The 14,080-nt window shown below is 47.4% G+C and overlaps 1 protein-coding gene across 1 annotated transcript; it reads right to left on the bottom strand.

Annotated features, from left to right (window-relative positions):
* Positions 1-1,106: 1,106 nt before the first annotated feature.
* Positions 1,107-2,829, bottom strand: LOC119649308 (ATP-dependent (S)-NAD(P)H-hydrate dehydratase). The gene is made up of 2 exons (XM_038051406.1): positions 2,335-2,829; positions 1,107-2,266 (listed from the first exon to the last, which is right to left on the bottom strand). Exons 1-2 carry the CDS (start codon positions 2,803-2,805, stop codon positions 1,625-1,627), a joined length of 1,113 nt encoding a protein of 370 aa, XP_037907334.1. The 5' UTR covers positions 2,806-2,829; the 3' UTR covers positions 1,107-1,624.
* Positions 2,830-14,080: the final 11,251 nt, after the last annotated feature.

Below are 14,080 nucleotides of genomic sequence, written 5' to 3'. Positions count from 1 at the left end.
AGAAGTTTTTTGTGGACTTTACACAGGGTAAGTGCGCAGTGACTCATGAGAGGAGGGGAGGTAACAGGGAAAAAGATCTAATAAAGTGGTATAGAAGGCGCTGAATACTTGGTCACACGCTAATGGTGAGATGAAGGAAGCCCAGGTTGGATTTCAGATTTTGAAGTTTGCCTTACGAAAGTTAAACTTGTCAGGCTTGCGCACGACAGAGGAGTGGAGTTGCTCCTAAATGTTGATTATAGAAGTGAATAATTGTGGCAGCTGCCACGCAGATAATACAATGATTATGGTGTCAAAACAATCTCGGTAAACAACTGATCACCCAAAGTTCTATCAATGATAGCAATGATGTTCTTGACTTTCAAACTTAACTTTAATTTTGGAGTCTTTGACCCAACGTCTGGGAGAATCTAAGGATATTCTGTGAATGCGACACGGAATTCGGTCAAAGCCCCTCATTATGAATTGGGTTGACGTCCGCAGTTACTAAGCTTCTTCTGATTACTGGGTTCATGGAGTGTCTTACAAGTGGAATATGTGAGTTGCTCTGTTTGTTAAGCTTGGCAAATTGATGAGTTTACGCTGGACTGATGGAAACTTCCTGGAAAATTGATCGCTTAGTTAATTGTTGGGGCAACTTATTTATTATCAACTGTCATTCGGTGTTGACTGACAGCGTGCTGGGAAACGGATTATAAATGCGTCATGGAATCCATGTTTGTCCACTGCTGGATTCCGTTCAGAATTCGTGAAATGGTAATAGGCGCGGACGGGAAATTCGTTGAGGTCTTGCGTCCATGGTGTTTGACGGCATAACCACCAAAACGTCGAAGGACGAAGAGCTGCTTTGATGTTGTTAAGGAACTCTGAACCGTGTGATACGGTGTCCTCTAAAGGTAGGGAAGGTATTTGGAGAAGCCACTCCGGATTACGGATTTTTTTTAAAAGGTTTCCTTCCCCAGAAGGAAAGAGTGGGCAGAGGGAAATGTCCTGTTTGTCTGCGGCTACTTATTCCATGGCTTCCTATTCAAGTTTTCACACAAACTTCGCTCGTAGGCGGAGGAAATGTAACTAAGTAAAGTACTCCCAATTTAAAACAAAACCACTTTATAAACATTATTCTCGCTTTTATTCGAGTCCTCAAAACCGACACATCCATAACACCTTCTTCTGTAAATACAATTCAAAGTTTTTGACTGGAAAACTTACAATTACGTTAGAAATAGCTTTTGTATGCTAGCGACGGATCGCGTCGCCTCGAAAACACCATTAAATGCACTTCTAGAGTAAAATTGTAGAGTTAGTTGCCGAAAAAGGTTCGCCACATTGACTCGTCACACATCGATTGGTAAATTTTGAAATCAGACGCTCCAACGTTACTAATAAATGCTAAAAACGAGGTAGACACTCGATATAAAAGGGGATCGCTTGCCTTGCGGTGGCCACCCGCCGCTTACGCGTATAAAGACATCACAATATAGTAGGAGAGTGGAGCACAGTGGAAGAAAGGGCGTTCCACCGACAAAAGAGCTTGACTACACTTAGGAATAATAAAACACCATCAACAGGACCGCTTTGCTGCGATTGATTGAATTCAACGACCCGCCTCGTCGGCAGGCTATTCTCATGGAATATTCGGCCCGATTCGATCGATCCGAGCCTGCTGTTCGGCTGCCTTCTCCTCGGCCAGGTCCTCCTCCGTGAGCTCGTAGTAGTCCTGGAACACGCCGGTGATTTCTTGGATCATGTCGCTCGCCGTCAGTCCACGACCGTACTTGGCGAATGCTCTTGAGTTACATTCCTTGACTAGAAAACTAGCGGCGTAAGAGGCAACCAGGCCCGGGTTCTTTTCTTCCTTCGCTTCCAGAGCCCAGAAGAAAAACGTCGACAGCGAACCGCAGAGGAGGTCACCTTGTCCGCCGCAGCGTCTACCCGATCCACCGCGAGGGCATTCGTACTTCTCGGTGGTCCGTACGTTGTGGATTTTGTCGTTGCGGCCCTTTTCCAGGATGAATGGGCCATTGCCGAAGATTTTAAGGCGCCGGGGGATGTTTTCGCGCTGAGTGCCGAACAGACGAGCGAATTCCATGGCATTTGGTGTTAGGATGACTTTGTCGTAGTTTTTGATGAGTTCGGTGTTCTGGGCGACTATGGAGAGCGCGTCGGCGTCCAGGATCATGGGTTTGTTGTTGCGCCGAGCGTAGGTCATCATTTGGATCACTGTCCGCTCGATGTGGACGTCGCGACCCAGGCCGGGACCGAAGACCTGAAGCAAACAAGAGACACTTTAGATGATCAAAGTCTATTGGAAGTGAATGGTAATCAACCCCTTACTAGGCAGTGCAACCGGTCCAGCCACGGCTCAATCTTGTCTATTGCTTTCGGATCGTCCAGCAGCGGGTGCACTATAAGCTCGGGACTGTAAGATTTGATGATTGGAGCCGCCGTCGTCATGCAAAACACATGCACTAGGTCCGCTCCGGTTCGAAGGGCACTGATGGCAGCAAAGTACGGGGCGCCTGTGTACTCAAGCGAGCCTCCGACCACCCCAATTCGACCGCTCTGGCCTTTGTGTCGTTCGTCCGCGAACCGGGGGATGGTCTTTTTGATACGCGTAAACATCTTTGTGATTTCCTGTTGGTTCTTTTTGTCGATCATTTCCTGCAGGGCCATTTTCCGACCACTTGTTGACACTAATCGACGGCTTGTGGCGAAAATGTCCGGCTGACAAAGGCGCTTTACAGTGCACGGTACGAAAATTGTGGGCAAGGGCGAGAGCAAAGTTGATATCAGTCGATTTGACATTTCTGCAGGTCACCAGTGTAGTCGGTTTCAAAAGAGAGACTCTAAAGATAAGAATATCATCAGCTGGGACGAAGGTGGGTACGTTCAATGTAAGAACAGGAAGTTAATGTTTAAAAATAAATTCGTCAAATTGCTAGGGTATAATTTCGGGTATTTATTTTCATTGTATTCTTGTTTTATTTTCCAATAACTGTTAATAAAAGCTTTTCGATAATTTCATATGAAAATTTGTTAGCAGATGGGCAAGGCTATAGTAAATGGGCAACCCCCAAGACCGATTCAATAGAATTTTTCAGTTATTTACCAATTACGGGTTCATAACGTTCTTTGCAATAATCATGATGTCATTTTGGAGCACTAAAATAGTGACTCCCTTCAGCTAAAATGCGAATTCTAAAAATATAGTTTGGATATTAGAGGGATGAGCAAGGTACGATTCGGATTCTGAAAATTCAACCAACGCGGAACCTCGTTGGCAGCTATCGAAAGAATGAAAACGATAGACAAATTGGAAAGTGAAAAAAAAAAAAAAAAACAAAAAACGACTCGACCGCGCGAATCGAAGTTCCTCCTGCCTCTGATGCATGAAGGTCCTGGGGGTTTAACGTGAGTAAATGCCGTAAAAGCATAGTCCCAAGGTCTTCCTTGATTGATTGAGTGCAGGCTCAGTATTCATACCAGTGGTTGCAAGACCTATCTAACACCTCTGCCGTAACTAAGGAATACGGCGCCCGAGTTGTACAGCACAACTCCACGCTTGAGCTCATAAGCAGCTCTGTCCGCGATGTAGACATAACCACAACCATCACGACACTCCTACAAGGGGGCCAATCGCGAATAACCAAGCCGAGAGCACATCCTCTCGTACACGGAGGTGGAAAATTTTAGAAAGACACGTCCGCCGCAGCTCTGCCGCCCGAACGGCGGAACTACAGCGGGTGCGTGTGGGATTCACACCCACTAAAAACCACCCCCGGTCTCTCCAGCCCCAGCCCCGCGGGACCAGCATTGAGGTATTACTTTGCGGGGTAGGTTTGCTCTTCGGCCTCATCCTTCTCCTATTTGCAGCTTTCCTCCTTCTTTGTTCCTTCAGCAACTCCTCCTGCATTTGGATGATTGCGGAGCCAACCGCAAGCCACTTCTCCTCGGACTCCCGCATCTCAGTAACCAAGCTCTCCGGGGTCCCGCTCCTGCTCAGCACCTGGTTTAAGCTCCTTCTCTCCATCGCAAATCGTTGGCAGTGAAACATCACATGCTCTGGATCCTCCGGTATGCCATCGCATCTGGGACAGTTCGGAGAATCATCCAACCCAAAGCGGTGCAGATACTGCCTGTAGCAACCACCGTGTCCCGTGAGGAACTGGGTAATGTGGTAGTTGGTCTCCCCATGTTTTCGCTCAAGCCGCTTTCCGCTCCACCGACCTTTCGTAGACTCGTCCCATCTGTGTTGCCAGAGATCAAGCGACTCTGACCTTGCCGCATTTTTACGCTGTGCATGTCCCTCCATATGTCTTGCATTGTACAGGACACTCATTTCTTTGGCCAGAATGTCAACCGGGATCATGCCTGCCACCACCAATACTGCCTCATCTGATGTGGTTCTAAAAGCACTGCAAACCCTCAAAGCCATCCGCCGGTAAACCGAGTTCATCTGCTTCCGTCTCTGAGAGTTTGCAAGCGCCTTTGCCCACACAGGCGACGAGTAGAGCAGGATGGAGCGCACCACTCCGGCTAGCACCAACCTCCGGCAATGTTTCGGTCCACCAATATTTGGCAATATTTTTGCCAGTGCCGTGGTGGCACTGGCTGCCTTTTGGCATGCATACTCTAGGTGTTCCCTAAAACTCAATTTGGTGTCAATTATTACCCCCAGGTATTTGATAGCCGGCTTTGATACGACCGTATGTCCACCGACCTCCACTTTTACAGTGTTATTTTTCCTGCGTTTCGTTATTAAAACCGCTTCCGTTTTCGCGTCCGCCAAGGTCAGCCCGGCCTTTTCTAGCAAGGACTTTACCGTTCTCACTGTTTCCGTTGCGTAAACCTCCACATCTTCTGAGTGTTTTGCTGCAACAATTGCAGCTAGGTCATCAGCAAAGCCGACAATCGTAGTCCCCTCTGGGACGGGAAGAGCGGGCACCCCATTATATAATACATGATATTCCACAACAGGGGACCAAGTACCGATCCCTGTGGTATCCCGGCTGTGACAATGTACTCTTTGGGCCCTCATCCGTCCCGTACCAGAGAGTCCACTCTGAGAGGTAGTTTTCCACCAAATTCGCTAAGTATATGGGGACACCTATGTCAGCCAACGCCCCTTTAATTCTGTTCCAGTTGGCCGAGTTGAATGCGTTTTTCACATCCAACGCCACCACGGCACAGCAGCCGCCAGAAATCGGTGCACCTTTTGCCAGGTTTACCACCATGCCAATTGCATCCACCGTAGAGTGGGCGCGTCGGAAACGAAACTGGCGTTCCGACAAACCATTGCTGGCTTCGACGATGGGCAGGAGTCTGTTGTAGATGACTCTCTCCATCATCTTCCCCGTTGTATCCAACAGGCAGATAGGACGATAAGAGAGCATATCCTCTAGGAATTCTCCTGGAGCATATACTCTGAAACGACCATGCCGCTTCACAGGGTACCACATAACCTTCAGTCAGGCTTCGTGGCGCGAGCCACTTAAGATGAGTCCTTTGCAGATTCGGGTCTGATCGCCTTTCTCGAGTACGTGGCGGCAACCCTCCCCAGCGCGTTGACTCGGAGCGCAAAACCGCAACGAAACCTTTTCACCAGTCAAGTACCATCATGCATACAATACAACACGCAAGACTTCACAAAACACACAAACTGGTGGCTGCTCATCACGGCAAATATGGCCATTCGCCCATGATACTGCAGGTAAAGGAGCGTCGAGGAACTCCCTCATTCTTCGGGAGACAGCACGCGCATATTCATTAGCTTATGGAAGTGTACCAGTGGTACCAAGGCACTGACTAAAATCGTAGATACCGTTTACCATGGTGACGTCCATGGCGTCTAGATTACGCAGAACACAATCCTGATTGAAGGCAAGGTTCCGGGAGAAGAGAAACTCATCCAAGCTACCATGCCCCGTCAGGAGAAAGCCCATCTCAAGCCTGAAGTTCACGACGCAACTTTCACTGGTAGACACATTTTTGAAGTACTCATACGTGACCCGGCCTTTCCCACATTTGTTCCATCAAAGCTGCCACTTAGATGTTATACTCTCATCTAACAATCTTTTGATCGCAAGTGGTCCTTGACAATTCATCTGATCCACACTTACTAAATGCGTTTGCAGCAAAGGTACTTCCCTCCTGATGCCGTAGGCCGGGGCACGCCGGACTACCTCCAGCTCAAGAGGAGGAACACGAACACATTGGTCGAAACCGTATATACAGGAAGACACGCTAACAATGCAATATCGCAAAGTTATACAACATAGAGGACCCGTACGTAGAACATGTAAGGAAGAGTCCCACATATATGGATCTAGCAGCTACTCTGCTTAGACCCCACTCACATCTCATCACACGTCTCAACATACACATCAATTTAGTTAAACGTGGCTTGAGCTCACGCAGGTGCGGGTACAAGGGCATACGTTCCGTGATTGTGACTTCCAAATATGTCGCTTTCTGCCGGTATTTCAAACATACCCCATTCGATTTAACCAAGGGCGGACGACGTACGCAACCTTTCAGCATCACCGCGACGGTTTTATCCGTTGAGACCGCGACACCGACTTTTAGAGACAACGCGTTAACGATGCGCGAGTTCTTGTCGATTGCTCCCCTGAACAAGAATAAAGAGATCATCCGCATAGGCAACACATTCAGCTGTGGTAGAAAGTTCACTCAGCAGTTCATCCATCATCAGGTTCCATATAGCCGCGCTCCACATTCACCCACACACGCTCTTTGACACCTTGGACGAATGGTTTCCTACCATACTCACAAGGTTCTATGGACGTACTTGCTATGATAACAGACAACAAAATTCTTCACATATATTAAGCCGTCGTCGGTAGGGCTCCAGGACCTTGCCAAGGCCCGGGAGAAGAGCAATGGCCCTGTACGGCCGAGGATTACTCTTATCCTTCTCTGGTGATTTCAGGAGCACAAACACCCTGGCAGTTTTTCAGAATGCAGGGAAATAACCCTCCCGTAAGCAACATTCAAACAGACACTGGACATGAGATGGGATGGCCCGTCAGAGGGTTTTGCACATCTCGCCAGTCATCCCATCAAAGCCAGGTGACTTCCGAAACCTACGCCTCACCATGTTCTCCCCATATCGCCATACCTCAGGGGAGGAATTTCTTCCCCTGCATCAGCGCGTCCGTTAGGAGACACCGAAGGCTCGAATATCGGAAATAGTTCATCCAGCAAGGCACAAATACTATCACGCTATGTTAGCGTAGGTTCTCCCCTCACCTTGATGCTGCCTATGTCGTGATTTCGTTTCCCTCTACATATCCGGTAGACTCTTCCCCAAGGGTCATCACTACGCTCACCGACAAATCGCTTCTAGTCTTCTTCTTTAGACTGCTTCAATAGATCTTTATAAGACGAAACCCCTCGCCTATAGGCGAGCCTAAGTTGGTCAACATCAACATCCGGATTGACAACACTTAGACGGCGCGCCCTTTGGAATTTTTTTCTCAGGCGATGAACTTCCCTCAGCTTAATGCGAAGAGCATTTGTCCACCAAGTGACATGCTTTCCAGCCCTCCGTTCGGACTTCGTAAGCATGTCATTATTGACGCTACCCATCCGCTCGTTCGACAGTTCAGCTTTTTTATCTGTAGACAAGCGTACAAACTCAGAGAGAGGGAAAGTGGCCGACTAACTCCAACCGAGCAACATATTCCACCTAGTTACAGTCACGCGTATTTTAACGCGTCGGCGTAAGTGGGGGATCTACACTAGCATTCACACCCCTATTGATCAGTACGACATCAACAGGAGTGTGGTTACTCACATCACATCCATCCAACAATGTCCATGACTGGACAAACGCCTTTGCTGCTGATATTGATATCACTGATGCCCTTGGAGCTCTCAAACATAGAAACATTTGACGGGACATTTAAACAGAACGTTTTTGACAATACCTCTCCCCTACGTATAGCACGGTGGCAAGATGTGCTCTGGGAAATCTTGCTGTGCCACATAGGGGAGGCCGTATTCGCGTCCACGGCCGGGATGAATGGTCTTTCGCGAATACACGGGGTACGCGATATACTACTCCAAGTCATCTGTGGGTGGATGGTACATGCTCAAGCAAAACCACCGTCCAAAAGGCCCCGTGATTGAGACACATACGCCCCACTCATTAATGAGACTCGCAACACAGACGCAATCTAGAAGTGTACCATTAACGACAACAGCCGCTTGGCCGACCCCCAGCAGTGAACATCCATATGTTTGCGGGCAATCCTCTGACGCAATCATTGATTGCCGAGGGTTCCTGCAACTTGACTGCACATGTGTTGGCTGAGATCGTGCAGCAATGTAAACGACATGGCGTCCAGTGCCTCTAACCACCCTTGTGGCGTTAATCGGGCATAACATCGATTTGATCATATTCCCGGAAGTCCCCGGAATGCATAGTCCAGCAGTGTACCTCGTTACTGCAAGAGGAGGCCATATGGACACTCTGCGAGCAACGAGCACACACATGGTCCTTCGCTTTGCATTTGGCAACTATGTGCTGAAAACCCAGGCACCTGAAGTACGCGGGGAGCATGCCATGTGATCTAGCTCGGTAACTAAACCACTTGATATACACTAGTGCAGCAGACGTCAGCTTATCTATTACGGCTGGAGTTCCCTCCAGCACGACATTACTGATCGCTTCAGGGCCCAACCGGATCGGTCGACTAACAATTTTTACCTCCTTAGTAAATCTTTCGACCGACATATCATTCGCGAGATAATTTTCATGTATCCGCATTAATGCAGCAGTGTACATCGTAGATGATGGCTCTAGGCCCAAGCTTTTGAGCCACGGTGACCTCTTACCCATGCTCCGAGAACTTTTGGTTCTCAATAACCTTCCGCCTCTCTTTCTCGGAGGGAGGATTTCTGCAGCATCGGTTTCCCGATGTAGTCCTCGAATAATGAGGGACTCATTAGGGATTGAGGGGTTGTGGCACCGAAGTCTTACTCTTTGCTAAACATCGTAGATGATGGTTCCAGGCCCAAGCTTTTGAACCACGGTGACCTCTTATCCATGCCGCGAGAACTTTTGGTTCTCAACAACCTTCCGCCTCTCTTTCTCGGAGGGCACCCGTAGACCCGTAGACTTTATTAACATTTCATCATACGCCTCAACATACTCACCAATTTAGTTAAACGTGGCTTAACCTCATGCTGGCGCGGGTACAAGGACATACGCTCAGCGATCGGGACTCCCAAGTATGTCACTGTCAGCCGGTTCTTCAAACGTACCCTATTCGATTTCACCAAGGGTGGACGACGCAGGCAGCCTTCCAGCATTATCGGGACGATTTTGTCCGTTGAGATAGCGACACGTACCACGTGTTAACGATACGCATGTACTCAGCACCCCGCTGCTCGAGCTCAAATCACCCTGCCCCCTGAACAAGAATGACAAGATCATCCGCGTAGGCAACACATTCAGCAATGTTATAAAGCTCACCCAGCAGTTCATCCATCATCAGATTCCATATAAATGGACCTGCGATAGATCTCTATGGGCAGCCGCGCCCCACATTCACCCAGATACGCTGGTTGACACCTTGGACGAATGCTTTCCTACCGTGGTTCAGAAAGTTTCGACAACTCGGACGACCAACTTAGGTAATTAAATGTGCCTTTGAAATCTACAAAGATTCCAAGAACGGACCTGATATGGCGACGGACAACAAAGTTCTTCACTTACATTAAGCCGTCGTCGGTAGACGTGCCAGTACGGACGCCACGCTGCCTGTAAGATACTTGATTTGATGTTTTCAGCCTCAGTCGCTGGACCATAACCTTTGCCAAGGGCCGGGAGAAGAGATGTGGCCCTGTACGACGAGGATTACTCTTATCCTTCTGGTGATTTCAGGAGCACAAGCACGCTGGCAGCCTTCCATACATCAAAGAAATAACCCACCCGTAAGCAACACTCAAACAGACACTGGATATGAGATGGGATGGCCCGTCAGAGGTCTTTGCACATCTCGCCGGTCATCCCATCCCAACCAGGTGACTTCCGATACCTGAAGCTCACCATGCTCCCCCCGATGTCATAATACCTCAGGGGGAAGAATTTTTTCGTCAGCATCAGTGCGACCGTCAGGAGACACTGAAGGCGCGAATCTCGGAAATAGTTCACCCAACAAAGCAGTGATTACCTGTCCCTCTACATATTCGGTAGACCCTTCCCCAAGGGTCATTACTACGCGGTCTGTATAAAGCAAAGAGCCGAGCAAGGGTCTACCTTTCAAATAAAAATGAAAGAAAGGTTTTTTCGATGCACAATATACAACGGCCTCTCAGGCTGAAGTAACTTGGGTGATTAACGAGCGATTGAAGGATAGGCGTATCGTAATCTGTTACGATGGCCAATCAAGCTCGAGGATGCAGTCGCTTGATTACCTCAAAAATCATTCAGGGGGAGTCTGATCACTGTGGCGAAAAAGGAAATGAAATCTTAGATGTCTTAGCAAATAAGGGTTGCCTATTTTCCATGCCTAGACCGGGAGCTATAAAAAACTGGGAGCAAGCTTCCCATAAGGATGAGTAGTAGAGATTTCAGGTTAGGTAGGAAAGGTATTAGGAGAGCAAGTGGGGATTAAAGCCCAAAGCAGGAGATAGCCACTTACAAATCAACAGCTTCCTATGTATAGCTGCTTCGCTTTTCCTGGTGGCATTGTTGCAGAGCATATAGAATATGAGACAGTTTGATGTTGGACACTAGAGACCACAGCCTTAAAATGTTTGTCGTCAATTTCATGGGCCTTTGCGGAATTGGACATCATACTGACTAACCTTGCCATTCCTGGCGACTTTAAAAGGAGGTTGACCCCATAATAGTGATGGAAATGGTACGTTAGTTATGTCAGCGTGACATGTAAAACTACAAGGTCGTGATGGTGTTTGCCTATAGCCGGAGACTAAACTACTGGTTGCGCCAAGAAAGTTCGACGTTCAGACCGTCATGGTTGAAAAAAAGGTGGCTTTGTTAAATGGCTAGATGAAGTCGGATCCCCAGGACTGCGGGAAGAAATGCTACAGGTAACTGTAACGAACTCGTAGAGTGCTGCCTAAAAGTTGTAATGAACAAGATACGTGAGCGAAAATCATCACAAATGACATACCCCCGGCTCTTGTTAAACATAATTGCAACCATTTTCGTGGTAACAGGAGAAAAGTTGCTCTCAACAAATGTTTTAACCCAACATTTTCTTGATTTTTGGGTATACTAAGCAGAACTATGCGAAACACGTGGAAGTATTATGGATAAAAAAGTTCCAAGGCAGAATGAAATTCTGAACAAAACCCTCAAGTTGACTGTAAAGTCTAGGTCTGAAAGGTTCATTACTACATTGGAATCATGCCTGGTGGAAGAAGCATTTTGAGCCCAATGTAAGGGCCAGTCCGAAGCCCCGTCTTTTAGACACTATGGAGAAGATCTTTTAGAGGGTGGTATACAAAAGGTTGCTCCCGCTCATCCGACTAGCAGGCTGTTTCTCATACCGACAGTATGGGTTTCGGTGAGCCCAATTAACAGCAGTTGTCGTCGACCTAGTTTAGGAGACGTTGGCCCTTGGCAAGTGCTGTGTGATAGTAACGCTAGACGTGAGGAATTCCTTTAATTCAGCCGGAAGGATCTAGATTAAGATCGCTTAAGGTAGGTTACCTACCTAACTCGCGAATCGAAAATTACCTCTCGGAGGGGCTTCTCTGGTACGGGACCAACAACCGGTAGAAAAAATATGACATCTGGTCTTTGCTTAGCTCTCGCACGTCAAAGAAGGCAACACTAATTAGTTTTTCAGAAGACCTGTTGGAGATTTTGGTTGCGAAGCACTTCGAGGATGTGGCATTTTATAAAAATTAAACCCTTCATGCCATCAAATCCTGGTTACGAATGGTTAAAGGGGACCTGGTGGCCAAAATGCCGGAGGTGGATTATCAATCGTAGGAAAAGCAACATTGTTAACATCTGAATTGGTAACCACGGGGTCGTCGATATGAAGCGTATCGGTTAAGGGAGTGTGTATCAGAACAGAACTGATCCTTTTAGGTCTTCTAACGAATGAGGGACATTGTCTCTACAAAGGAAGGAATAAGTCCGACCTGACTGTGGACTTCCAACAAGCCACTAGAAAATAGGAGATGGCAGTGATGGTGGGATAATTTCGAAAAGGACTACTGGACCCACACGGTGGTCTCGTGATATAAATGTACTGATGCAATCCTTTGTCGGGTATAGAACATTTGCGTAGGGCCGGTTGAGGCTGGGCTTCAGTTTCATTATCGTCGTACTAAACACTGAGCAAGTGATAAGCTCACATCACCGAAACAAGCGCAAAGACGAATACGCACATCCATTTCGACTGGGATTCGAACCTAGGGCAACGTGATTGAGAGGCTGATGTCCTATCTTTCGGAAGGCCAGTCAGTCGAGGCTTCGCATGTTCACCGATAATCAATTCTGAATTTTCTTGGTCTTGTGGGCTGGCACAAAATCCTGGTGAAAGTACCAATCATTACCCACGACCAAGCTTTTATTTAGAGGCTCAAGTACGGTCTCTAACATCTGTTCATACACTGCTGAGTTGGCCTTAACACCGGTTTCACAAAAATGAACGTCCATCACGCCGTGGTAGGAAACCTCCCACCACACCATCACTGAAGAAGGGTGGCCCCTTTGAATGGGTGTTGCTCAATCCTTAGCCCCATAGCCTGATCTTCCATACACCCAATCATTTTGGCGATAAAATTTTTCTCCGACAGGAAAGATTTTTCATCCGTAAAAAGGATTCTGTGGTGTTTATTTTTTGCGAAGCATTTTATCAGTTTTTTGCATCGTTGAAGATGGATTCTGTAGATCTGCAGGCCCCTAACTGGAGATTGTCGCGTAAAATACGACTCATGATACGCGTGGAGATGTTCATTTCGCTCGCTAAATGCTTCTGATTGCGCAGCTGATTCCGGTAAACTCTTGCACGAACAGCTTGCATAACATTCGGCTGTCGTACAGACCTCGGACGTCCGTCTCTCGACGATGTTATCTGTTTCTCTGTACCGTTGTAACGTTCGGTACAAAACCAGTAGACTTCGGCGTTTCTGTCACACTTCTTAGTCTTCCAATTGTAAGACAATCCTGTGCAGTGTCTCAATGCACGGCGTTCGCAAGACATGCATTTATTTATGGTTTTCGAAGAGCAAGTGATCCACGAAAGGGCTTCGTAGCATATGGTGGGTCTGATGAGAGTCTTCCGATGTAGTCCTCGAATAATGAGGGACTACATTCTCAGGGATTGAGGGGTTGTGGTCTTGTTATTTGATAAGCGATTTTGCCGTGATCCTCGATGGATTCAACAAACAAGAGGGTCTTATCCGCCTACGTATTTTTTAATGTTGTTTTTATCCCTTTTGACTTAAAGGACATTAACAATTAAGGGACGTTTAGGGAGCATCCAGTAATTACAGGTATTTTGGGTTTCTGGGCGGGGGGTTTGGGGTGGTATTAGCCTGCGGAGTGCCTCCACTAATCTTCACAATTTTGGAGCTAACTTTAATTTCTTTCGGCGTTCGCCTTCACGAGTTAAACTGATCCTCGTCCTCTGATGTTGCCGCTTCGTTTTTGCTGCCTTCTATTATTACTGCTTCAGCGCAAGCAGATGCATATCCCACGATGTCGTCCTTTTCAATCGGTAGTCCCGTTTGCTCCATTTGCTGTTGCAGCTGCTGCTGGTTTTCATTTATCTTCTGTTTTTCTCTTTCCGCCCTGAGTCTGCTCGAGTCTCGTCTCGGGAGCCAGAGCCCCTTCTTCGTCCTCGGTCTTCACCCTCTTGGCGGACATCTCCTGGTTTTCTGCTGCTGCTGCTACCTGCAATCCTGTCGTTCGAGGGATGTTATTTTCGCCAGTGGGGTATAGAGAAAAGATAAAAAATATATGTTGTTGGAAAAATTAATCTTGAAATTTTTTTTTGTTTTTGTTATCCTTCGCGGGTAACTGTCGACCGAAATCGGTTCTAAATGCTCCAGAAATTGAAGGTTCCTC

This window comes from Hermetia illucens, chromosome 2, assembly GCF_905115235.1.
Source record: "Hermetia illucens chromosome 2, iHerIll2.2.curated.20191125, whole genome shotgun sequence".
NCBI classification, from domain to species: Eukaryota; Metazoa; Arthropoda; class Insecta; order Diptera; family Stratiomyidae; genus Hermetia; species Hermetia illucens.
This window is presented reverse-complemented; position numbering and strand designations above follow the sequence as displayed.